At 41.3% G+C, this 26664-nt stretch overlaps 1 protein-coding gene across 1 annotated transcript; it reads left to right on the plus strand.

The window, feature by feature from the left end:
* The first annotated feature begins 514 nt into the window (after positions 1 to 514).
* On the plus strand, positions 515 to 25553 carry DLX4 (distal-less homeobox 4). The gene is made up of 3 exons (XM_069751442.1): positions 515 to 960; positions 23205 to 23398; positions 23860 to 25553. The coding sequence occupies exons 1-3, from the start codon at positions 636 to 638 to the stop codon at positions 24100 to 24102; spliced, it is 762 nt and encodes a 253-aa protein (XP_069607543.1). The 5' UTR covers positions 515 to 635; the 3' UTR covers positions 24103 to 25553.
* Positions 25554 to 26664: the final 1111 nt, after the last annotated feature.

The following is a 26664-nucleotide window of genomic DNA, read 5'->3' on the forward strand; positions in this document are numbered from 1 at the left end:
TTTGTGCCATTGTTTCTTGTCTTTCAAAATTCATTACACATTACTGAGGCTAGGTAACTATGCTGAGTGTTGTAGATTTAATGCGGCTAGTCTGAGCTTAATGATGTCTGACTAGCCACATTTCAGTTGAATTTTGCACCTATGGGAAGAGTTGACTACTGGAGTCTTTATTTCTTATGTCCCTTACGGATGACACGAACATCCATATGACTTGATTCCCTAACCCTATAGATTTGTATGTACACTTGGTTGTTTTGCAGAGCAGCTCTCTCCTTCCTCCCCTCGTCTTCTCTTGTTGATCAGACAGTTGGAGCAAGTTACAACCTGCAGAACAACAGACCAGGTTGTGAGCAGCTTTCATTCAACCAGCTGCTTGCACACAGAGCTAATTATATTAATGAGGGCTTCCCTGGGGAAGAATCGGTGACATCAAGAGAAGTACCTACCAATTACAATGTTGGAGGCGGCTCCTGGAGTTTGGCAGAGCTGACTTGCTAGAGGTACAGTGCTTGACTATTGACAGGGAAGTAAAGCTTGATGACTGGAGAAGGTATGAGATGGAGGTTGATCATCCTGGGTCACCACCACCACATGGTTTGACATGAACCTGGATCAAGTGACCTCTTCTATCAGAAATGACCTCTATTACTGATACGTTCCTGGATCCATCAAAGTCAGCCTTTCTAGACTACGGCCATGGACCAACATCCTCTCCTCAACCACAACATTCTCCAATCTTGGCACATGGACATTACGCATCATTACATGGCTTCCACTCTACTGGACATGAGGGACTCTTCTCTTCAGGGGTGTCGGCCTATGGAGGAAGATCATTCCCTTACCCATACCCAACATCACCTGTACCTAATCCTCATGGGCATCATAATGGGAACCCCTATCTTAGCTACCAGCACTACAGTGGCACAATTAGTCAAGGCGGAAGACTTCATGAAGACCCAGGTTGGTGGACACCATTTTATTAAAATACATCACACATTGGCAATAATATAGTATAAATTACAGCTAAATACATGAGTAACTAAGTGTGCCCTATATACTCACATTACAATAACACATTATTCTAATTACTATGGGGTAATAATAACACATTATAAATTATTTGGTGAGATTTAATCTGATTTTTTTTACTTTCTGTAAAACTATTTATGAAAGGACTATAATTGCAATGTCAGCTATTTGGTGTGAGTAAAGTATTGTAAGGGCAAGGGGGGCATTTATTAAAACTTTTGCAGGGAGAAACCAAGTGTTAATTATACTTATAGCTGTTATTTAATTACTGTATGGTACTGTTATGCATATACATGTTCATTGTATAGCACTTTGTTACGATTCTATGTGCTCACTTATTGAAGTTACAGTACCTTGGCACAATAGAGCGATATTATTCACCATAGGAGACGAACAAAGTCCCCTCCAGAACATATGTCCTTTGCAGAGGTCTGCATAGATGTGACTTCTGCCTGCCATGTGTGCACTGTGTTGTGTAGTCCCTCAGACTATGCACGATTTGTAAATGTCTATACTGGCAGGACAGGACCTAAAAGTATTGCTGTGAGTTGTAGTCCTTAAGATCTTTAAATCGTACTTTAATTCAACTTATATGAAGAAATTTGGTTGTGTATGAAAATGAGTAAAGTATTTATACCTTACTCTCTGTGATGCAACATAGTAATAGCCTGTTTACACAGAGTGATTGCCAATAAATGTTCACTCAGTATGGCACAGAACAATGGCAGCACTGTGGGTTATGCCCTGAAACAAATATGATGGCCTGGAGATTGTTAATATTGTTTTGTATGCAGAAGTGATTTACCAGGTGATAAATTCATGTTTATGAAATTTATGATGCTTATATAGGTTGATTTCCATTACTATTGCTTGTTACTTGTTACACTGGACCAATAATTATTCTGTGAGCTTAAGTAATACCATATGTGTCCTATCTATCATCTATCTATCTATCTATCTTATATCTATTATCTATCTATCTATTATCTATCTATTATCTATCTATCTATCTTATATCTATCTATCTATCTATGTATTATCTATCTAACTATTTATCATCTATCTATATATCTATCTATTAATATATTATCTACGGTATCTATCTATCTATCTATCTATCTATCTATCTATCTATCTATCTATCTATCTATCTATCTATCTATCTATCTATCTATCATCTAGCTATCATCTATCATCTATCTATCAATCTATGTATCATCTATCTATCTAGCTATCTCATATCTATCTATCTATTAACTATCTAGCTATCTATCATGTATTTATCTATTATCTATATATCAATCTATCTATTATCTATCTATCTATCTATCTATCTATCATCTATCTATTATCTATTTATATATTCATCTATTTTTCTATCTATTATCTATCTATCTATCTATCTATCTATCTATCTATCTATCTATCTATCTATATATCTATCTATCATCTATTTACTATCTATATATTATCTATCTGTATATTCATCTATCTATCTATCTGTCTCTCTATCTATCCATGTCTCTATCTATTATTTATCTATCTATCTATCATCTATCTATTATCCATCTATTATATATCTATCTATCTATCATCTATCTATCTATTCATTCTATCTATCTATCTTTTAATCTATTATCTATCTATCTATCTATCTATCTATCCATCATCTATCTATCTATCTATCTATCTATCTATCTATCTATCTATCTATCTATCTATCTATCATATATTTATTATCGGTCTATCTGTATATTCATCTATCTATTATCTATCTCTCTATCTATCATCTATTTATCTATTATCTATCAATCAATCTATCTATCATCTATCAATCTGTCTATTATCTATCTATCTATCTATCTATCTATCTATCTGTCTATCTATCAATCATCTATTTACTATCTATATATTATCTATCTATCTGTATATTCATCTATCTAACTATCTATCCATCTCTCTATATATTATCTATCTATCTATCTATCTATCTATCTATCTATCTATCTATCTATCTATCATATATCTATTATCCATCTATTATCTATCTATCTATCTATCTATCTATCTATCTATCTATTATTTATTATCTATCTATGATCTATCTGTTATCTATCATCTATATATCTATTATCTATCTATCTCACTGGGGAACACAATTTTTTAAGAGTTAGGTCAGACAACTGTTCTTAATTAATTTTTGGATGCTGAATCCAGAAATGATCTCAGTTTTTCTCTATCACGTCAAGTTTTTGAACTATAGGATTTTTGTCTTCTCAAAACTATGTAAACTACTGTACCTAAAAAATGTTGTTGTTTTTTTAAATAGTACAAATATGAACAAAAAATGAAATATATAAGAAATAGGCATGACAAAGTTGTGACTACTCTTACAAGTTGCCACGTAGCTCTATATGAGTCGAATTGTAATCAGATAAGAAGTCTTATTACAGATATCAGTGCAATTGTGCTTCTCTAGCAGGTAAGTTGTGTAGGAAAAACTTGACGTGCTAGAAAAAAACTGACTACATTTTTGGAATCAGCATGCCAATTTTAGTATAAATCAGCTCAAAAACCTAACTCAACAGAAAATGTTTTTCAAATTGTTCCCCTGTGAGCTAATCTATCTATTATCTATATGTCTATTATCTATCTATCTATCTATCTATCTATCTATCTATCTATCTATCTATCTATCTATCTATCTATCTATCTATCTTTCTATCTATCATCTATTATCTATCTATATATTCATCTATCTATCTATTATCTATCTATCTATCTATTATCTATCTATCTATCATCTATCTATTATCCATCTATTATCTATCTATCTGTTATCTATCTATCTATCTATCTATCTATTATTTATTATCTATCTATGATCTATCTGTTATCTATCATCTATCTATTATCTATCTATCTATAATCTATCTATTATCTATATGTCCATTATCTATCTATCTATCCATAATCTATCTATCTATCTATCTATCTATCTATCTATCTATCTATCTATCTATCTATCTATCTATCTATCTATCTATCTATCTATCTGTCTGTTTGTCTGTCTATATATCTACTGTTTTTCCATGTAGCTTTATCCTTCCAGTCACAGTATAGTAATGACTTATCTTGACATTTCTTGCTCTGTCCTGTGCATGTTGCGTGGTTTAGCGCATTGACAGTTCACTGGATTTCTGAGAATTTAATTTGCATTAGAAAACAAACTTCTTGGATAACGGGCAAAAGTATAATTAAGATGAGATTATGGAAATGTAGTACTAACTAGTCAGGAGTGTTTAGAGCTGGAATATTTTACACCTGGCACTTGTGTACATATATATGAATACACGAATATATTTTATATATTTACTATCTCTTATACAGTGTGCCCGTAAAGTCATGGTGCACTTTTGACCAGTCACAGGATCTATTTATAGTTTACATTTTGGCGCCCTTTCTCTGGCCCAATCATATCAGACCTGTTCATGAGGAGAGATAACAGGAACCAATCAAATAACACAAACTCATTTTAGGTCTCTTTCACACTTCCGTCGTTTGGCATCCGTCGCAATCCGTTGTTTTGGGCAAAAAACGGATCCTGCAAATGTGCTTGCAGGATGCGTTTTTTGCCCATAGACTTGTATTAGCGACAGATCACGACGGATGGCCACACGTCGCGTCCGTCGTGCGACGGATCCATCGTGTTTTGGCAGACTGTCGTCACAAAAAAGTTCAAGTGAACTTTTTTTGTCTGTCGTGTCATGCGCGTCCGAAACTCCGCCCCTCCTCCCCGGACTACAGAATGGGCAGCGGATGTGTCGAAAAACTGCATCCGTTGCCCACGTCGTGCAAAACTTTCACAACGTCCGTCGGTACGTCGGCCCGACGCATTGCGACAGACTTGTACCAACGGAAGAGTGAAAGAGGCCTAAGCTGTTGCTGAGCCCCAGTCAGATTAACCCCTTATAAACTGAACTCTGATTAATACACTGCCAGGTCTGTGACAGCATGCAACAACAAGCTTATGCCAGCTGTGTGGTTTTCCATGAGAGTGGAGATGTGGACGGTACTGTTATGACCTGGTGGTCAGGACAATAATGGACCTGGTGGTTAAGAGCACACGGAATGACCTGATAGTTACTGATAATAAAGGACGAGCTCTGGGACGTGGGAACTCTGCTGACCGCAATCCCTAATCCTATCAAACACACTAGAAATAGCCGTGGATTGCGCCTAACGCTCCCTATGCAACTCGGCACAGCCTAAGGAACTAGCTAGCCCTGAAGATAGAAAAATAAGCCTACCTTGCCTCAGAGAAATTCCCCAAAGGAAAAGGCAGCCCCCCACATATAATGACTGTGAGTAAAGATGAAAATACAAACACAGAGATGAAATAGATTTAGCAAAGTGAGGCCCGACTAACTGAACAGACCGAGGATAGGAAAGGTTACTTTGCGGTCAGCACAAAAACCTACAAAAAGACCACGCAGAGGGCGCAAAAAGACCCTCCGCACCGACTCACGGTGCGGAGGCGCTTCCTCTGCGTCCCAGAGCTTCCAGCAAGCAAGACAACAATAAAAAATAGCAAGCTGGACAGAAAAACAGCAAACCAAAGAAATACAAGCTGAAACTTAGCTTCTGCTGGGAAGACAGGTCACAAGAACGATCCAGGAGTGAACTAGACCAATACTGGAACATTGACAGGTGGCATGCAGCAAAGATCTAAGTGGAGATAAATAGAGCAGCCAGCTAACGAATTAACCTCGTCACCTGTGGAAGGAAACTCAGAAACACCCACCAGAGGAAGTCCATGGACAGAACCAGCCGAAGTACCATTCATGACCACAGGAGGGAGCCCGACAACAGAATTCACAACAGTACCCCCCCCCCTTGAGGAGGGGTCACCGAACCCTCACCAGAGCCCCCAGGCCGACCAGGATGAGCCAAATGAAAGGCACGAACCAGATCGGCAGCATAAACATCAGAGGCAAAAACCCAGGAATTATCTTCCTGACCATAACCCTTCCACTTGACCAGGTACTGGAGTTTCCGTCTCGAAACACGAGAATCCAAAATCTTCTCCACCACATACTCCAATTCCCCCTCAACCAACACCGGGGCAGGAGGATCAACGGATGGAACCACAGGCGCCACGTATCTCCGCAATAACGACCTATGGAACACATTATGGATGGCAAAAGAAGCAGGAAGGGCCAAACGAAATGACACAAGATTGATAACCTCAGAAATCTTATACGGACCAATGAAACGAGGCTTAAACTTAGGAGAGGAAACCTTCATAGGAACATAACGAGACGACAACCAAACCAAATCCCCAACACGAAGTCGGGGACCCACACAGTGCCGGCGGTTAGCGAAACGTTGAGCCTTCTCCTGGGACAATGTCAAATTGTCCACCACATGAGTCCAAATCTGCTGCAACCTATCCACCACAGTATCTACACCAGGACAGTCAAAAGACTCAACCTGTCCTGAAGAGAAACGAGGATGGAAACCAGAATTGCAGAAAAACGGCGAAACCAAAGTAGCCGAGCTGGCCCGATTATTAAGGGCGAACTCAGCCAACGGCAAAAAGGACACCCAATCATCCTGATCAGCAGAAACAAAGCATCTCAGATATGTTTCCAAAGTTTGATTAGTTCGTTCGGTTTGGCCATTTGTCTGAGGATGGAAAGCCGAGGAAAAAGACAAATCAATGCCCATCCTAGCACAAAAGGATCGCCAAACCCTCGAAACAAACTGGGAACCTCTGTCAGAAACGATGTTCTCCGGGATACCATGTAAACGAACCACATGCTGGAAAAATAATGGCACCAAATCAGAGGAGGAAGGCAATTTAGACAAAGGTACCAAATGGACCATCTTAGAAAAGCGATCACAAACCACCCAAATGACCGACATCTTTTGAGAGATGGGGAGATCCGAAATAAAATCCATAGAAATATGCATCAAGGGCAAAAGCAACCCACTGGCACGAGAACAGCAGGGCTTAACCCGAGCACAAGTCCCACAGGACTGCACAAAAGAACGCACATCCCGTGACAAAGACGGCCACCAGAATGATCTAGCCACCAAATCTCTGGTACCAAAGATTCCAGGATGCCCATCCAACACTGAACAATGAATCTAAGAGATAACTCTACTAGTCCATCTATCAGGGACAAACAGTTTCTCCGCTGGGCAACGGTCAGGTCTATCAGCCTGAAATTTTTGCAGCACCCGCCGCAAATCAGGGGAGATGGCAGACAAAATGACCCCCTCTTTGAGATTACCCACCGGCTCAGGAACACCCGGAGAGTCAGGCACAAAACTCCTTGACAGGGCATCAGCCTTCACAGTCTTATAGCCCGGAAGGTACGAAACCACAAAATCAAAACGGGAGAAAAATAACGACCATCGAGCCTGTCTCGGATTCAACCGTTTGGCAGACTCAAGATAAGTCAAATTCTTGTGATCTGTCAAGACCACCACGCGATGCTTGGCTCCTTCCAGCCAATGACGCCACTCCTCGAATGCCCACTTCATGGCCAACAACTCACGATTACCAACATCATAGTTACGCTCAGCAGGTGAAAACTTTCTAGAAAAGAAAGCACATGGCTTCATCACCGAGCCATCAGAACTTCTTTGCAACAAAACAGCCCCTGCTCCAATCTCAGAAGCATCAACCTCAACCTGAAACGGGAGCGAAACATCTGGCTGGCACAACACAGGGGCAGAAGAAAAACGACGCTTCAACTCCTGAAAAGCCTCTACAGCTGCAGAAGACCAATTGACCACATCAGCAACCTTCTTGGTCAAATCAGTCAACGGTTTAGCAACAGTAGAAAAATTAGCGATGAAGCGCCGATAAAAATTAGCAAAGCCCAGGAACTTTTGCAGGCTCTTCACAGATGTCGGCTGAGTCCAATCGTAAATGGCCTGGACTTTAGCAGGGTCCATCTCGATAGTAGAAGGGGAAAAAATGAACCCCAAAAATGAAACCTTCTGGACTCCAAAGAGACACTTTGACCCCTTCACAAACAAGGAATTCGCATGAAGGACCTGGAACACCATTCTGACCTGCTTCACATGAGACTCCCAATCATCCGAAAAGACCAAAATATCATCCAAATACACAATCAGGAATTTATCCAGGTACTCTCGGAAGATGTCATGCATAAAGGACTGAAACACAGATGGAGCATTAGAAAGCCCGAATGGCATAACCAGGTACTCAAAATGGCCCTCGGGCGTATTAAATGCTGTTTTCCATTCATCGCCTTGTTTAATACGCACAAGATTATACGCCCCTCGAAGATCTATCTTGGTGAACCAACTAGCCCCTTTAATACGAGCAAACAAATCAGACAGCAACGGCAAAGGATACTGAAATTTGACTGTAATTTTATTAAGAAGGCGGTAATCAATACAAGGTCTCAAAGAACCATCCTTCTTGGCCACAAAAAAGAACCCTGCTCCTAACGGTGATGACGACGGGCGAATATGGCCTTTCTCCAAGGACTCCTTTATATAACTCCGCATAGCGGCGTGCTCTGGCACAGATAAATTGTACAATCGGCCCTTAGGAAACTTACTACCAGGAATCAAATTAATTGCACAATCGCAATCCCTATGAGGAGGTAGGGCACTGGCTTTGGGCTCATCAAATACATCCCGATAATCCGACAAAAACTCTGGAACTTCAGAAGGAGTGGAAGACGAAATAGACAAAAATGGAACATCACCAAGTACCCCCTGGCAACCCCAGCTGGACACAGACATAGATTTCCAGTCCAATACTGGATTATGAACCTGTAGCCATGGCAACCCCAAAACAACCACATCATGCAGATTATGCAACACCAGAAAGCGGATATCCTCCTGATGTGCAGGAGCCATGCACATGGTCAATTGGGTCCAGTACTGAGGCTTATTCTTGGCCAAAGGCGTAGCATCAATTCCTCTCAATGGAATAGGATACTGCAAGGGCTCCAAGAAAAAACCACAGCGCCTAGCATACTCCAAGTCCATCAAATTCAGGGCAGCGCCTGAATCCACAAATGCCATAACAGAATAGGATGACAAAGAGCAAATCAGAGTAACAGATAATAAAAATTTTGACTGTACCGTATCAATGGTGGCAGACCTAGCGAACCGCTTAGTGCGCTTAGGACAATCGGAGATAGCATGAGTGGAATCACCACAGTAAAAATATAGCCCATTCCGACGTCTGTGTTCTTGCCGTTCAGCTCTGGTCAAAGTCCTATCACATTGCATAGGCTCAGGCCCATGCTCAGATAGTACCGCCAAATGGTGCACAGCTTTACGCTCACGCAAGCGTCGATCGATCTGAATGGCCAAGGACATAGACTCATTCAGACCAGCAGGCATGGGAAACCCCACCATGACATCCTTAAGGGCTTCAGAGAGACCCTTTCTGAAGATTGCTGCCAGGGCACATTCATTCCACTGAGTGAGCACAGACCACTTTCTAAACTTCTGACAATATATCTCCGCTTCATCCTGACCCTGACACAGAGCCAGCAAGATTTTCTCTGCCTGATCCACTGAATTAGGTTCGTTATAAAGCAATCCAAGCGCCAGGAAAAACGCATCAACATCACGCAATGTCGGATCTCCTGGCGCAAGGGAAAATGCCCAGTCTTGAGGGTCACCACGTAACAAAGAAATAATGATCCTTACTTGTTGAACAGGGTCACCTGAGGAGCGAGGTTTCAAGGCAAGAAACAATTTACAATTATTTTTGAAATTCAAGAACTTAGATCTATCACCAAAAAACAAATCAGGAATTGGAATCCTAGGCTCTGACATCGGATTCTGAACCACAAAATCTTGAATGTTTTGTACCCTTGTAGTGAGATTATCCATCCAAGAGGACAGACCTTGAATGTCCATGTTTACACCAGTGTCCTGAACCACCCAGAGGTAAAGGGGAAAAGAGAGACAAAACACACTGCAAAGAAAAAGAAATGGTCTCAGAACTTCTCTTATCCCTCTATTGAGATGCATTAGTACTTTGGGCCACCTGTACTGTTATGACCTGGTGGTCAGGACAATAATGGACCTGGTGGTTAAGAGCACACGGAATTACCTGATAGTTACTGATAATAAAGGACGAGCTCTGGGACGTGGGAACTCTGCTGACCGCAATCCCTAATCCTATCAAACACACTAGAAATAGCCGTGGATTGCGCCTAACGCTCCCTATGCAACTCGGCACAGCCTAAGGAACTAGCTAGCCCTGAAGATAGAAAAATAAGCCTACCTTGCCTCAGAGAAATTCCCCAAAGGAAAAGGCAGCCCCCCACATATAATGACTGTGAGTAAAGATGAAAATACAAACACAGAGATGAAATAGATTTAGCACAGTGAGGCCCGATTAACTGAACAGACCGAGGATAGGAAAGGTTACTTTGCGGTCAGCACAAAAACCTACAAAAAGACCACGCAGAGGGCGCAAAAAGACCCTCCGCACCGACTCACGGTGCGGAGGCGCTCCCTCTGCGTCCCAGAGCTTCCAGCAAGCAAGACAACAATAAAAAATAGCAAGCTGGACAGAAAAACAGCAAACCAAAGAAATACAAGCTGAAACTTAGCTTCTGCTGGGAAGACAGGTCACAAGAACGATCCAGGAGTGAACTAGACCAATACTGGAACATTGACAGGTGGCATGGAGCAAAGATCTAAGTGGAGTTAAATAGAGCAGCTAGCTAACGAATTAACCTCGTCACCTGTGGAAGGAAACTCAGAAACACCCACCAGAGGAAGTCCATGGACAGAACCAGCCGAAGTACCATTCATGACCACAGGAGGGAGCCCGACAACAGAATTCACAACAGGTACAGAGGAAAGTTCAGTGTGTTCTGTGGCTCCCTAAATTCGAATCTGTGACTAAAGTGCTATGTGAATATCGGCGCATTTATAACGAAGCGCCACCACATAGGAATAACATTACTCGGTGGGATAAGCAGTTGAAGGAAACTGGCAGTTTGATGGAGAAACCCCGTTCTGGTAGGCCATCATCAAATTGCGGCTGTTGCACAATATCAAACTGGCGGATAGACCTAAATGATGCGTGTTTGCTACAGATATGCTTCATGAGATCGACAATGATGCAAGATTTTTGAGGAAGATTGTGTTTAGCGATGAGGCGACCTTCCATAAAACAGAGAATCACAGACGTTATTCACTCTGTTACACCAGACATCCTTACCCGTGTGTGGCAAGAACTTCACTATCGTTTGGATGTGTGTAGGGCAACAAATGGAGCCCACATCGAACTGCACTGAATAGGTATGAAACTGGGAGAGTTTTTCTTTTATTTGGAGCAGATTTCACATGTCTATTGTTTTTTGTTGCTTTCCAGTGACTGGTCAAAAGTGCACCATGACTTTATGGACACACTGTATTTCAATCTATAAGTATATTATATGTGATATTGACTGTAAATAATAAGACTTTATTAGAAGCCACTAAGGAGTTTCATGACTATACAAGTCCTCACAATTCTGAGAAACTCCTTTTGAGAGCAAGGAGAGATCTATTCTTCCCTGATTGATCTATTATTTTCAAAAAAGAAGAGCTGCAGCAGCTGAGGTGTGCATTAATATGACATTACAAATCAGTGCATAATATGAACTTTAGCTGCTGAAGAACCTCAGAAGTTGGATGTGACAACACTTTTAGTAAAAATTTGAACTGTTGTGTAATAGTCAAACTTTGCATAAATGTTTTTTTTATTACTTTTTCCATTCACTTCTAATAAAGTGTGACTTGGGAGAGAGAATGTCACTAGACTCCAGTTACATAAAAATATGGAATAGGGAATGACAGCTGAAAGGTTATCATTATTTTTGCCAATGAAATAGCCTATAATTATAATGGTTTATGTTTTAAACATATTTATATATAGTAGCTTGTTTGTTATTTTCATTTTAGTTTTTATTGCTTGCTTTCTTTTTGCCTGATGGATTGATTGTGAATCCGCATTATGGCCTGGAGTATGCCTATCACATACTTTCCCATGTTGACACCGGAGAATCCTCACAATGAGCAAGACGTGAGGATTCACAAATCTTATAGAGTTTAAGTCCTCTTTTTCTCAGAAGAGGCAATTTGCATATTATATTTCCCAGAGGAGTATTGCAGGGTGAATAAGCCTCCTTACCTTGACAAGCCAGAGATGGTATGTCACTCTCCATAAGGAGAAACGATACCCCTTAGACCCCAGTCCAGAGCCTCTCACCTAGCCAAATCAGTTCTCATGCTTCACACTGACGAGGGCCAACAGCCCGAAACACCGTGTCTGCGAATTGAGATACTGATTTGGCTTTTATCCTAAGTCATATTTCACGACTCGTTAAAGAGTTGATTGTGACTTGTAGGATCACTACTTCCAACAGTTGGCGCTATAGAGTTTAAGTCCTCTTTTTCTCAGAAGAGGCAATTTGCAGTCACATAAAGTCACTGCAGGCTTGTAGCTTAAGACGAGACAATGTCTTTAAGATGAAGATGGCTAAGGGTACCGTCACACACTGCCATTTCGATCGCTACGACGGTACGATTCGTGACGTTCCAGCGATATCGTTACGATATCGCTGTGTCTGACACGCAGCAGCGATCAGGGATCCTGCTGAGAATCGTACGTCGTAGCAGATCGTTTGGAACTTTCTTTCGTCGCTGGATCTCGCACTGTCATCGCTAGATCGGTGTGTGTGACACCGATCTAGCGATGCGATCTAGCGATGCGTTCGCTTGTAACCAGGGTAAACATCGGGTTACTAAGCGCAGGGCCGCGCTTAGTAACCCGATGTTTACCCTGGTTACCAGCGTAAATGTAAAAAAAACAAACAAACAAACAGTACATACTTACATTCCGGTGTCCGTCAGGTCCCTTGCCGTCTGCTTCCCGCACTCAGTGACTGCCGGCCGTAAAGTGAAAGCAGAGCACAGCGGTGACGTCACCGCTGTGCTGTGCTTTCACTTTACGGCCGGCAGTCACTGAGTGCGGGAAGCAGACGGCAAGGGACAGACACCGGAATGTAAGTATGTGCTGTTTGTTTGTTTTTACACTGGTAACCAGGGTAAACATCGGGTTACTAAGCGCGGTCCTGCGCTTAGTAACCCGATGTTTACCCTGGTTACCCGGGGACCTCGGCATCGTTGGTCGCTGGAGAGCTGTCTGTGTGACAGCTCCCCAGCGACCACACTACGATTTACCTATGATCACGGCCAGGTCGTATCGCTGGTCGTGATCGTAGGTAAATCGTATAGTGTGACGGTACCCTAAGAGTGGAAGGAGGTTTCATAATTCTTGCAATCTTTACAGGTTTAACAAGAGCCTATCAATTCCCAAAGCTGTTGTTCAATACTCAGCGGATTGTGAAGTCTACTACCAAACACCATAAAAATAGAGTCAGTGTTTCTTCACATAACTCTCCTGGTATTATCACTGATACACAATTTTAAAAAAAATTCTTGCATTACGTTTCAGATAAAGTAGTTCTCAACTATACCAGGTCATCAATATCAGATCTGTGGGGGTCCATCACCTAGCACCCCCACTGATCAACTGTTAATGGCTGCAGCGGTGGTGTATGGGTCAGAACACCATAGCTCCTTACACCGTATAGTGGCCACCACTAAGAACTACATCTCAGCTCAGTCCTCATTTTTTACAATGCCTTGTGCTTGACTGGAGTCAGGCGTGTAGCTATATGGGATGTAGAGGTAACAGCCACACAAAAGCTCTAATATATAACGGCTTCTCTATTATGTGAGAAGATAACAAGCTTATAAATAGCACATTACTGATGGTGGTTTTATGGGACCGCTGAATGGAGTGTGGTGGTCCCAGTGTACACTGTGTAGGTCGAACCTAGTATTTTCCTTTTTGGCTAGTGTGGAAGGACAGACAATAGATAATCTTTAAAACAGTGGCTAAACTTTATTCTTCTTAAGGCTTGATTAATTAAACATTGCAAAAAATATTTCTGATCTTAACCTTGGATCTCTTCTTGGCTAGACACTGGTCACAGAACCCACACACATACCGGCCCACCTCATGGATGACTTCCTCATCCCATATTTCAGACTCTCAGTGTAGTCTCTCTTGGGTCCATTGTTGCTTGTCTGGCCTTTTTGTTCATTAGCACACTTCAGGTGTCCATCACCTGCCCAAGCTGGTGACACATCACACTCACTGGAATCAGCTTCTCTTCACCTTCTCTTGTGACTTCGGTTCTCTGATGCCACCGAGACAACTTGGTCGGCATACTACACCTCCCCTGTCTCATTACGGGGGAAACTCACTAAAAGGGTCCTACGTCCTCCTCCTCTTACAGGCAACCCTGTATAAGACAGTCACAGAGGCAATCTCCCTCTCTTACTATGCTTGAGGCAACATACTGTATAGTGTGATATGTCCATCCCTCACTTACAAGTCATAGGTTTTGCGTCAGACGTAAAGCTCCGCCTGCTGCTCATGCCCTCTGCGACTGACCCTAGGTAGCGGGAAGCTGGCCAAAAAGCAACTTTAACCATATTTATCGTGCGTAACTGGGCTATCCAACAAGCACACTTCTCTGACCAGTGACTCTCAATAGACAGCTTAACCTCCAAAACTTGCATAAGCTAAGGGTTTGTCTCCTCCAAATGCAGGGCACAGTGCTTTATTAATACAGGAAAACACATCAAATATGCATTACAAACAGAACAACTACACCTTCAAAAGAACAAGAAGAAATAATGGATGAACCAAATGTGCTGTCGAAATAAGTAAAGAAAAATAGCATACTGTGCAGACATATCAATAAGTCATCATACTGCAAAAGTGCAAGTGCAATTCACCAATAACATGTACAATAGAGAGCATAATGGCCGATAAAAATAAAAGTAAAAAGTATGCAGAACATGTACCCAAATAAAGAAAGCCAGTTGGATTACAGAGCTTTATCCATTGCACGTTTCGCCAGTGGCTTCATCTGGCTTCTTCACCCTGGATGAAGCCGCTGGGAGTGCGGCTTAATATGTGAATTATCTATAGGGTGGGCCATATATATATATCTGCACAGGGCCTAAGAGGACTTTATTTTTATATAGCGTGTATACCGTAATTGTGGGAATGTCAGAAGTGGAGGTTGTGCTACAGGAGTGCCTCTTATTAGGATGCGGTTCAGATGTATATTGTTTGCGGAATGTGCTATTTGAAAAGTAGGAAAACCATAAACAGGGTTTTCCCAACTTATCAGTAAAATTATAAGATTAATTACTAACATTATCACATTTCCAGCTTCCCGCTACTAAATGTGAACTGTAGAAAGCTGTTGAAAAAAAAAAATATTGGCCACAACCAAACTGGTCACGCCAAGATCCGAGAATGCTATTGAATGGCCTTGAGTGTTCCTGAGCCATGATGAAAAATCTGTAATCACCCCAACTATGATATTGGTAGTATTGGTATCTTATTGGTAGAGAGCCAATAGGCCCCTACATAGCACTATGGCTTAGGTGGGCTGCTACCACCGCATGTCTTACAGCTACACCTGTGCTCAGGTGACAAGTATATGTTCTTGATCACTGGACGCATCACCTACGATAGGTCACGTCTCCGTCCAACAGTAACTGCTACCTTGATCAATGCAGAATTTCTACATTCCTGCTCCCTCCTATTGTGGTGGCCTTTATGACCTGGACTTCTACAGACTTCTTCATAGCTCCTTTTTACTGTAGCCATAAATCAATTTACCTTGTACTGGAGACATTAAAGGTCAGACAAACAAATCTATCATTGCTCCACCTCACAATACTGGAAACAGCACAGGACTGGGATTAGGTATTTTGGTGCCCTAGGCTGATGAGATGATGTGCACTCCCCATCTTCAGAAGAAAAAGTGGCGCATATGATGCACTGAACAAAATGCTTCCCTTCAACATCCACCTTTTCACTCACAGTATATGACCCAATTCATTACACCCAAAAATATATTCATACGACAGTCCAGGCCCAAATAAAAATGACACAGTGAAGTCACCTGTCGTATGTGGTAATTAGGGACTAAACCATATACAACATTATGGTACTACACTTTATATAATAAAGGAGAACACTGCTTATAATATTAAGGAACTACAATGTATATCATATATAAAATAATATGAAGGGCTGACTGTTTGTGTAATAAGGGGTGTAGGGGTAGGAAGGAAAATATCCAAGTGATCGCCAAAATCCAGGTTTATACAGACGTGTGTATACTTGCCAAATAAGACTGAACCAAGCAAAACTATATCTCCCAGTATAACCTCTACAAATGTAAGGCTATGCTGGACGTTGTATCAAAAACAAGAAACAAGAATGTTATCACTCATCATCAGTTTTCAGACCTTACATTGAGCAGAGGCAGAACTTTACAGGTAACACCAACTCTAGTATCACTCTATTTCTGTTCTCCACCGGCTCCTGACCCTCATAATTACTTCTGCCAGCCACAACTTGTTTCTGCAAAGTTTACTGTCCAAGTGCCTTTGGTTTGTCACCACTACAGCTAATCCGCATACCACACTCCTTAAAATAATATTGTCACATATTGTCACATAAGGTATGTTCCTTTGAATACACAAATACCCCTCAAGCTTGAACCACAATGCACCACCAAGGTAAATGATATGCCCCATAAATATACATAATTAACTAATGTGCCCCTGAATATAAAATTAGCAACTGTTCCCCCAACCTCAAATTAGCAACTGTACCCCGAGTACGAGTTGATGCAAATCATTTTGCAAGACCTGGTTCATCAAGCATGCCAGGGATCTATGGCCATTGGATGGGAGACCTGAAAACCACCTCCTTCCTCCCGGCATCCATGGCTCTTCTTTTAATTAGATGCCAGAGCGTGATGTGATCGTTGTGGTGTGATGAATATGTTGTGATTCGCCAAGCCAGCAGAAGAAGAGCCTTGGATGCCATCAGGTAGGAGGTGGTTCTCAGGGTTCCCGTCCAGCAACCACAGATTACCATCATAGCTAATGGGCTGAGTACTGTAAATCAACTCTACATACATTTCTTCTGACGATCCCGCAAGGCCCTGTCTACTAGCTGCCTTGGCATCTACTGGACCAGGGTTTTTCTGATTGATACAAGCGGGACAATTACTTCATCAAACCGCCTTTATTGTAAAGAAGGTGCTGAGATGTGAGTACTGACCTTTCAAAGACTTGCCAATATCTTAGTGCTGCGTACCGCAAAATTAATGATTTTTTTTCAAGCTGCCTTCAACCCCCAGTGGGGGTAATGCCATAGGTGATTGCCTACCTCTGCTTACTGTGGAGCAGCATAATCATATATTGGATAATAATGTATAATAATGATCACATGGTCAGTAATAAAAGTCGGGTTTCTTAAGACCTGGATAAGGGTAAATTACCCGAGGCAGAGATGGCCTCAGAGGAGTGCAGATTGGGAATGAGCTGTCTTATGGGGGAGGGGGGCTGTAGGGGTAATGTTGGGGTTTATTAAAATAAGAAAATGTGTATGTAACATATTGTAATGTAAATGGCATTCTGATGTTCTTCTTTATATTGTCAATAAAAATCTATTTAAATAAAAAAAAAATGATCACATGGTCATCACATCATCACATAGTAATCCTCTGCTTGCATCTTGCTGGCTCTGGGAGAGTTGATAGCAGATCACTAAGATCTTTGGGTCTTTCCGACAGATGGGTTAAGTATTTAGGCATTTATTGCAATTAATTTTAAAAGGAATATGTCACCAGGTTGATACTATGTAGTTTGAGAGCTTTCTGGCAATATATAGTGTGTAAAGCGGCCAATCAGTGGTGTGGGCGGAGTTATACAGAGCTCAGCATTCTGAGATCTGCTAGATCTGAAGCAGAGAAAAACTGTCACAACTTCTTCACCCAGTAAACTAAGTGATGCATAACTGGAATCAGGTTATTTGTCCCTACATCATGTTGCTGCGAGATTACATAGCACAAACCTGCTGACTGATTCCCTATAAGAACATGTAAGGACCAAGAGGAAGGTATAATTAGCAAGTGCTGGAGGTGAATTTGTAATATTTATATATTAGAAGGTGTCACACAGTCATTTTGTCAATGCAATTATTAAAGCAAACCTGTCACCTGTCCCCCATGCGCTCCCTCCGAGAATTGCAGGGAGCTAGCAATGAGGCCGCCTCTTGCAAATCATGTAATCAGGCCCACAAAAGTGTGAAAATATTCAAAGAGGGCCAACTAGTCTGGGGACTCTAATGTCCCATCCACTAGTCAAAGGCTTAATTAGCATAAGAAAAACAGAGATTATAAATTCTCTTTTTAAATATGGATTTAATTGAATGCCATTATACAGTGCTGTTTAGGTAGGGATTTTAGTAATACATACAAGTGCTTCTAACAAAATTAGAATATCATCGAAAAGTTCATTTATTTCAGTTCTTCAATACAAAAAGTAAAACTCATATATTATATAGAGTCATTACAGTTGCTTGTGCACCTTTTTCTACCACACTTTTTTCTTCCTCTCAACTTTCCATTAATATGCTTGGATTCAGCACTCTGTGAACAGCCAGCTTCTTTAGCAATGACCTTTTGTGGCTTACCCTCCGTGTGGAGTGTGTCAATGACTGCCTTCTGAACATCTGTCTAGTTAGCAATCTTCCCCATGATTGTGGAGCCTAATGAAACAGACTAAGGGACCTTTTTAAACACTTAGGAAGTTTTTGCAGGTGTTTTTGTTAATTATTCTAATTTACTGAGATAATGGCTTTTGGGTTGTCATTGGCTGTAAGCCATAATCATCAACATTAACAGAAATAAACACTTGAAATAGATCACTCTGTTTGGACTGTTGCTCCGTGGTCCAAGGTGTTGTTTTCAGATGAAAGTAAATTTTGCATTTCATTTGGAAATCGAGGTCCCAGAGTCAGGAGGAAGAGTGGAGAGGCCACAATCCAAGCTGCTTGAGGTCTAGTGTAAAGTTTCTACAATCAGTGATGGTTTGGGGAGCCATGTCATCTGCTGGTGTAGGTCCACTGTGTTTTATCAAGACCATAGTGAGCACAGCCCTCTACCAGGACATTTTAGAGCACTTCATGCTTCACTCTGCCGACAAGCTTTTTGGAGATGGAAATTTCATTCTCCAGCAGGACTTGGCACCTGTCCACACTGCCAAAAGTACCAATACCTGGTTTAAAGACAACAGTATCATTGAGCTTGATTGACCACCAAACTCATCTGACCTTAACCCTATAGAGAATCTATGGTTTATTGTCAAGAGGAAGATGAGAGACACCAGACCCAACAATGCAGATGAGCTAAAGGCTGCTATCACAGCAACCTGGGCTTCCATAACACCTCAGCAGTGCCACAGGCTAATCGCCTCCATGCCATGCCGCATTGATGTAGTAATTGATACAAAAGGAGCCCCGACCAAGTATTGAGTTCATTTACTGACCATACATTTCAGTAGGCCAACATTCCAGATTTTAAAATAATTTTTCAAGCTGGTGTTATAAAGTATTCTAATTTGCTGAGATAATGACTTTTGGGTTTCATTGGCTGTAAGCCATAATCATCAACATTAACAGAAATAAAAACTTGAAATAGATCACTCTGTTTGTAATGACTCCATGTAATATATGAGTTTCAAATGTTGTATTGAAGAACTGAAATAAATTAGCTTTTTGATGATATTCTAATTTAGCTAAAAGCACTTGTATGTGAATGCTGCTGGGTTGGAGGGCATGTGGGACCTAACAGGTTCCCTTTAAAGTAATGTAAAAGCTAACCCTTTAAAGTATTAGAAGGAATACAATTATAAATGGCTGTATATTTCTAACTTAAGTGTTGCAGCACGGTGGCTCAGTGGATAACACTGCAGCCTTGCAGCGCTGGAGTCCTGGGTTCAAATCCCTTCAAGGACAACATCTGCAAGGAGTTTGTACGTTCTCCCTGTGTTTGCGTGGGTTCCCTCTGGGTTCTCCGGTTTCCTCCCACATTCCAAAGACATACTGATAGGGAATTTAGATTGTGAGCCCCATCGGGACAGTGATGATAATGTGCGCAAAACTGTAAAGTGCTGTGGACTATGTTAGCGCTATATAGAAATAAAGATTATTATTACTTGAGGCCTAAGCTGCATCTGATTTTTCTTTCAAATATTTACTAAACTTGCAGTACGATTTTTCACCACTGTGGATGGAAAACACTTTCCATAGAATTTAATGCAACAGCGCCCTCCCAGCCTAGCAAACTTTTTCAGTGCTCTGTTAATATGCATAGTCACATTTGTAATGAAAATAACTGAAGAGGCATTGCAATTAGTGCTAAATCCTGTAAATTTTTGTGATTCAAGTGAAGAAATGTTCATCTTTAATTTTATCCCTAGGTAGATATTTTATTTAAAAAAATTATATGATTATAAATAGTAATTACCGTATATACTCGAATATATGCCGACGCGAGTATAAGCCGAGACCCCTAATTTTGCCACAAAAAACTGGGAAAACTTATTGACTCGAGTAAAAGCCTAGGGTAGGAAATGCAGCAGCTACTGGTAAATTTCAAAAATAAAAATAGATACCAATAAAAGTAAAATTGATTGAGACATCAGTGTTTTTGAATATCCATATTGAAGCATATAATGCTCCATACAGTTCATAATGGGCCCCATAAAATGCTCCATATTAAAATATGCCCCATACAATGCTGCACAAAAGGCTAATGCGGGCCCCATAAGATGCTCCTTAGAATATTATGCCCCATATAATGCTGCACAACGGTTGATGGCCCCATAAGATGCTCCATAGATTATGCCCCATATGCTGCTGCACAAAGGTTGATGGCCCCATAAGATGCTCCATAGATTATGCCCCATATAATGCTACACAAAGGTTGATGGCCCCATAAGATGCTCCATAGAATATTATGCCCCATATAATGTTGCACAAAGGTTGATGGCCCCATAAGATGCTCCATAGAATATTATGCCCCATATAATGCTGCACAAAGGTTGATGGCCCCATAAGATGCTCCATAGAATATTATGCCCGATATAATGCTGCACAAAGGTTGATGGCCCCATAAGATGCTCTATAGAATATTATGCCCCATATAATGCTGCACAAAGGTTGATGGCCCCATAAGATGCTCCATAGAATATTATGCCCCATATAATGCTGCACAAAGGTTGATGGCCCCATAAGATGCTCCATAGAATATTATGCCCCATATAATGCTGCACGAAGGTTGATGGCCCCATAAGATGCTCCATAGAATATTATACCCCATATAATGCTGCACAAAGGTTAATGACCCCATAAGAAGCTCCATAGATTATGCCCCATATGCTGCTTCTGCGATGAAAAAAAATGACATACCTCTCGTCGCTCAGGCCTCGGCACTTGCAATATTCACCTGTCCCCGTTCCACCGTCGTGCGCTGCTCCGTCTTCCGGCTCTCTGTTCAGGCAGAGGGCGTGCACTAAACACATCATCACGCCCTCTGACGTGAATGTCACAGCCAGAGGATGCGGAGACGGAGCCCGGCGGTGGAACGGGGAAAGGTGAATATCGCAATGCTCACCCTCCACCGTTTTACTCACCCTCCCGGCGCGGTCCCTGCTTCTCCGTCGTCCCGGGCCGGCAGCTTGTTCCTGTGTTCAGCGGTCACTGGTACCGCTCATTAAAGTACTGAATATGCGCTCCACCCCTATGGGAGTGGAGTCACTTCCATATTCATTACTTTATTGAGCAGTACCATGTGACCACTCAACACAGGAAGAGCTGCCGGCGCCCAGAGACCATTGCATCACATCGGAGAAGCAGGGATAGCACCGGGAGCAGGTGAGTATGATGTGACAGCCGCCGCTCCCCCTCCCCCGCCGACCCCCTGGTAATGACTCAAGTATAAGCTGAAAGGGGCACTTTCAACCTAAAAAAATGGCTGAAAATCTCGGCTTACACTCGAGTGTATACGGTAACCAGAATTGGTTATAGGATTGTCATTCAAAGCAATCACTATTTGTTTTACCTTACAATTACAATCTTTTCATCGTACAGTAAATTCCATGACCCGCTGAAATAATATTGATACTACATTTTATGTGAATTATAATTACAGGTTATCAGAAGAAATACATCCGTCATTACAGAAACTCTTAATTTTATGACATTAATTATGGTAGACATTGTCAGATGAGCCAAGAAATCTCATAACAACTTATCTCATCACTACTACCCAATTTTTCTGCTGAATTTTAGTGTTTCAGCTTCAGAAATCTCTATCAGGGATCATCAGCTGTTGTTATAAGTGGAAGATCTAGCTAGGCATAAATTCGCCTTCTGTAGCCACTAAAAGAATGACCATTCATGTACATGAATGGACCAGGTATAAGTAGCTGTGTTTTGGTTCCCAGAGGGTGTGTTATTCCCATGTTTAGAATTTGCAGACAGGGTCCCAGATCCCCACCGATCACAAGAATCTGAATGGAGTGATGGGTGGACATGTGCATCACTATGCCAGTCATTCTTTATAGGATTGGTGGAGATAGTCCTACAGGCAATGAATGAAGAGTTGGTGCTCATGTCTGGCTAACACTCCATTTAGATGTGATCCCAGTTCTCAGGGGTCCCAGCTGTTGGACCCTCCAATCAGTAATCTATTTACAACTTCGAAAGATGGATATAAACATTTAAAACTTCAGTGACCAGATAGAGATGCCTCTATCCACCCCTCATCCACATAGACCAGTCTCAGATGTTTATTGAGAACTCCATTTTTTAAAATTACTTTGGTTTTGGATTACTTTTCATGTATGAATAGCTATAGTCATTGCCAGTCAGGCTGGGGGTAATTGTATCTGTTATTTCACTCTCCATTCTGTGGAAAGGCACCTTTCTTTAGTATTAAAGCCTGAGGTCATGACTGATACCATCTTGGTCGATTTTCAATATGTCCTCAGATTCAACTTCACTGTCCGTATTTTGACCCGCCATCTTAAGTTACTATTTCTTTCCTTGTGCTTTAAAGAATAAGATCCATCAATTTGAAAATGTTCTCCTTTTTGACTAAGCACAAATCATATTACTTGTACATAATTTTATCATTTGTCAATTGTCTTCTCAGAGCTGGAGAAATCAACGGTCATAGAAAATGGAGAAATCCGGATCAATGGAAAAGGGAAGAAAATTAGAAAACCTCGCACAATATATTCCAGTTTACAACTACAGGCATTAAATCAGAGGTTTCAACAAACTCAGTATTTGGCGCTACCAGAGAGGGCAGAGCTGGCGGCACAGCTTGGCCTAACACAGACACAGGTGAGGAGCAAAGGTTTCTAGATAATATTTAAAGGTGTCTAAAAACAATGAAAGATCCAGTGGTTGTTAGAATTAGAGATGGTGACAGGGCTGCACAGGTGTTGGACTGAGGTCCTTGGACCCACCAGTGGAGGTGATTCTGAGGTCCTCTGCATGTGTTAAGAACATGTGTCCACTTTTAGTTGCATTGCAATCTACGTTGTGGTAGACAAGAAATATCAGTAGGGTCATATAGATTGTTAATCATCTCAGTTGCGTCTACTCAAAATATAACTGGGGACATGAAGTTTCAGCTATGGATAGCCGTTTTTAAAATGAGCACTTCTGATATATCTTTAGAAGTGTGGTCTGATTTTCTTAATCTATAATTGGACATCACATGCAGACTCCTATCGCCTATGATGATGATGCTCCAAATGTTTTATGTCAACTGATGTTTATCTGTCTTCCCTTTATTATAGGTGAAAATATGGTTTCAGAATAAGAGGTCCAAGTACAAGAAGATCATAAAACAAGGTTCTAGTATTCAGGATGGAGACCAAGCGCTCACCTCATCTTCACTTTCTCCTTCTTCTCCCAATGTTCCCCCGAGTTGGGACTTTTCTTCAACTACAAAGACTACCCCAATTCCTTCCTCTTACTTGAATAGTTATAATCCCTGGTATCAGGCTCCAGATACTTTTTCAAGACCCCCAATGATGTAATGGGACCTAATGAAGATTTGTAATATGGTCTTACTGTCATATCAGATGATACCAGTCAATATGGGTCATCGGAAAAAGGGGGATATGACAAGTTCTCTTGAACGTGCTCTCTTCTCTAATAATGACTGCTGTGGACCCATCCATTGTCTGGAGAAGGAGCTAAAATGCCTTGATACACATGTGATGTGAGGAAAGTAGAGGAATCAATGTTAAATTAACATTTATTTACTCTATGAAATACAGCAAATATATCAAAGAGGCAATTTATGTGGCTACGCTCGGTCACCTAATGAGAGGACGCACATAACAGGTTGGCCATTTTTAATGGATCACAAGACTTTTCACAGGGATTTGGACTCCATAAATAATATAATGTTATCAAAAAAAGTGAAAATGAATCCTGAAAATGTGTAGGGGATAAGTAAACATTTTGACCCAAGCAAAATCTGAAACGTCTAATTTAAATCTTCTAATAAATTCAAAAATCACTAGCAGAGCCTACAAGACCTAAATCCTTATCGTATTTTTACAAGATGTGGAGTGTTGGAGAGGATATCATATTAGCTCAAATGTGTGGTGTGCAGCTAGTATAAACAATCTATCATTGTGATCAAAAATAGGAAAAATGAAAGCAGCACTCACCACCAGAGCTTAACTTCTTTATTTTTCCAAGAATTCAAATAAAATTTATCAGGTTGATCAAGCACAAGAGAGAGTGCAAAAAGGCCATGTCCTGTTTGTGTCCACTCCTGCTAATTTTGATCCTATCAGCCTTTTAATCTTATTAACGAATAAATAAACAAGATAAGCTTTGGTGGTGAGTGCCGCTTTCATTTTTTTTTTCTTTGTTAGATTACACTATTTTGTATCTCTGCTATGAAGAATGCACCCATCCTCCATATTCAGCGCTAAGTATATTAATGATATATCTGTATACATGAATAATGTCTAGGTAAATAATTTAATTTCTTTGTTCCATTACATACCGTAAAGTTTCACAAAAACGAGTGACGGTTCTGGTGTACCTTTGTTCAGCACAGAGATATAGATGTATAAGGGATACTCAATCCTTGGTGACTGGTTACATTGCCATAAATGATAAATTAAAATTGCCATCTTCATTGTAACAGGTAGACTTCAATATGGGCAAACCATACATAAGGTACATGTAACCAAGCTTAAAGGGAACCATACAGCTGATTCATGCTGCCCTATCCACGGTGAGCATGAATCAGATTCCAACTCCGTTCAGCCCACACTGCACGTCATCCGAGGGCGCTCTGATTTTTTCCACGGACTCATTGCCTTGCATGGCTGAATGGGATCTGATTTATGGGTGCAACTCCAGCATGCTGCGATTTTTTTCCTCAGACAGACTTGGTCAATTGAAAAATCGGACATGTGCATGGCTCCATAGAGTAAAGGTACCGTCACATTAAGCGACGCTGCAGCGATATAGACAACGATGCCGATCGCTGCAGCGTCGCTGTTTAGTTGTTGTGTGGTCGCTGGGGAGCTGTCACACAGACAGCTCTCCAGCGACCAACGATGCCGAAGTCCCCGGGTAACCAGGGTAAACATCGGGTTACTAAGCGCAGGGCCGCGCTTAGTAACCCAATGTTTACCCTGGTTACCATTGTAAATGTAAAAAAAAAAAACATTACATACTTACATTCCGGTGTCTGTCGCATCCCCTGGCATCAGCTTCACTGCACTGCGTAAGCGCCGGCCGTAAAACACAGCGGTGACGTCACCGCTGTGCTCTGCTTTACGGCCGGCCGGCGCTGACACAGTGCAGGGAAGCAGAACGCCGGGGGACGTGACAGACACCGGAATGTAAGTATGTAGTGTTTTTTTTTTACATTTACAATTGTAACCAGGGTAAATATCGGGTTACTAAGCGCGGCCCTGCACTTAGTAACCCGATGTTTACCCTGGTTACCAGTGAACACATCGCTGGATCGGCGTTACACACGCCGATTCAGCGATGTCAGCGTGTGATCCAGCGACGAAATAAGGTGCTGGCCTTCTAGCTCTGACCAGCGATGTCACAGCAGGATCCTGATCGCTGCTGCGTGTCAAACACAACGATATCGCTATCCAGGATGCTGCAACGTCACAGATCGCTATCGTTATCGTTCTAAAGTCGCTCAGTGTGAAGGTACCTTAACATTGGTCTGAGTGCTATCTGATGGGTTTTTTTTCCGGATCTTACCTGGAGCAAAAATACGGTAGTCTGCATGAGTCCTTAGGGAGTGACCTGTCACTCGAGGGGCTGGGGTGAGGACCAGATGAAATGACAGAGCTGGACTCTGATTCATGCTACCAGAATGAATCAGCTTCAGGTTCCCTTTATTGTGAATATTCATCCTTGATCATAAATGTACAGTGGGGCAAAAAAGTATTTAGTCAGTCGGCAATAGTGCAAGTTCCACCACTTAAAAAGATGAGAGGCGTCTGTAATTTACATCATAGGTAGACCTCAACTATTGGAAACAAACTGAGAAAAAAAAATCTAGAAAATCACATTGTGTTTTTTTTATCATTTTTTTTTGCATATTA

The sequence above is a fragment of the Ranitomeya imitator genome, chromosome 2 (genome assembly GCF_032444005.1).
Source record: "Ranitomeya imitator isolate aRanImi1 chromosome 2, aRanImi1.pri, whole genome shotgun sequence".
Classification (NCBI taxonomy): Eukaryota; Metazoa; Chordata; class Amphibia; order Anura; family Dendrobatidae; genus Ranitomeya; species Ranitomeya imitator.

Bases quoted from the DNA above. Each gene is read 5' to 3' on its own strand.
- DLX4 (XM_069751442.1), top strand. From the start codon at position 636: ATGACCTCTATTACTGATACGTTCCTGGATCCATCAAAGTCAGCCTTT. The intron at 961-23,204 runs GTTGGTGGACAC...TTGTCTTCTCAG, and splicing joins AAGACTTCATGAAGACCCAG to AGCTGGAGAAATCAACGGTC. The intron at 23,399-23,859 runs GTGAGGAGCAAA...CCTTTATTATAG, and splicing joins TTGGCCTAACACAGACACAG to GTGAAAATATGGTTTCAGAA.